The 1,535-nt window shown below is 34.3% G+C and overlaps 1 protein-coding gene across 1 annotated transcript in view; it reads right to left on the bottom strand.

Annotated features, from left to right (window-relative positions):
* Positions 1-1,535, bottom strand: part of LOC117176421 (period circadian protein-like) — a 47,797-nt gene that overhangs the window by 27,592 nt on the left and 18,670 nt on the right. The window contains exon 4 of the mRNA XM_033366660.1: positions 1,155-1,347. Coding sequence (XP_033222551.1) covers positions 1,155-1,347 — 193 coding nt within the window. The remainder of the gene's footprint in view (positions 1-1,154; positions 1,348-1,535) is intronic.

Here is a 1,535-nt window from a genome sequence, read left to right as displayed (position 1 = left end):
CTTTTTTTGACTTTTTCCTACCTAATGAAAAAGTCGTTTTTTACAATTGTTAACATTTTCTAATTTAAACAATTAGAACACACAGTGGTCAAAACCCAGAATTTACAATCAGGAAATAATTTATTGAGAGTGTGCATTAATTTTGTGGGATGTTTTTGTGAAATTGCGGGTTTATTTTTAAAGAGTGGTTACCAGTTGATCATTCAAAGTATTGTCCATCACGAACCTCTACTTTCTCCAATCTTTCTGACACCACGTCGAAAAAACGACTCATCTTTTGAAACTATTCACGAATCGACCCACTTTTTAGCATCTTCATCAGAAGTGAATCATTGTTTAAAAAGGTCATTAGTCATGGACAGAAATATGTGGTAATCAGATGGCACGATGTCTGACGAATACAATCGCATTAGTTTTTTTCGATAAAGGTCGCTCGTGATGGTTTCATTATGTTGGAGCTTAACCCACGATTTCCTTTGCTTAGGGTTATCATAATGAATCCACTTCTCACCATCAGTTACAATACAATGCAGAAACCTTTTCCGAGTTTGTCTTGGAGTAGCTTCTCAAAAGTGAAAAATCTCCTTTCCAGTTCTCTTGGCTTCAGCTTGTACGGCACCCAATTTCCCTGCATTTAGAGTTTTATACCATTTCCAGTACATGTAAGCATCTTGAAATGGTTGGACGATCAACTTTCAATGATTCTGCAAGCTCATCTTGCGTTTGACGCGGGTCTTCACAACTGATGACTTTCAACAGCACTTTTCTTCGAATTGAAAAAAATAAAAAAAACTTCCCGCAAATGTTGCTTTGTTGGTACGCAACCCATCTTTAATGCTACAAAAACTATGTTGTTACCACTTCGGTAAGAAACAGGTACATCTAATGTAAACTAAGGCGACATTATAGGGCTTCTACATGCATATCGTAACCATATGCCTCGATCCCATTGAGTACAAGTAACGCCATCTCTAAGAAATCCCTCAAAATTAATGCACGCTCCCAATAGTTGATTATATTATTGAAAAGGCCAACTTTTTCACTTTACTTGTTTAAATATTATTGCACACAAAAGTTATGAATAGAACATTCTGGGTTTAAAGTGTTTAAATTATATACAATAATTTTTCTTATTTCTATAATTTGTAATATACCTTGAAAAAGTTCTTTCTGAGCTGCTGGATAGATATTGGTTAAACCATCAAAGAATGTTTCTCTATCTTGAGCACAGATGAAATCGATGAAACATTTTCTGTCGTCTTGGGAATATCCAAATGCTTTATATAAATTAGGAGTTGTGAATACAACGAGACCATCGCTCATTGAAATTACTGTAAAAAAATCTCCCTTCAAGGAAACACAATAAAAATGATTAATATTAGATTAAAACTCTCATTTTAGAAGTTGATTAGCTTCTTCGAAACTATGACCATCTTCTCAACTGCAAAAGCTGAGATTTTAATAGGACATTACAAATTAATACGGCAAATAGTGTACCACAAGATGAGGTAGAAAATACTGCAGTTTTTCTAACT

This window comes from Belonocnema kinseyi, chromosome 7 (assembly GCF_010883055.1).
Source record: "Belonocnema kinseyi isolate 2016_QV_RU_SX_M_011 chromosome 7, B_treatae_v1, whole genome shotgun sequence".
Classification (NCBI taxonomy): Eukaryota; Metazoa; Arthropoda; class Insecta; order Hymenoptera; family Cynipidae; genus Belonocnema; species Belonocnema kinseyi.
The sequence above is the reverse complement of the archived record's forward strand: the minus strand, read 5'-3'. Positions and strand labels throughout refer to the sequence as shown.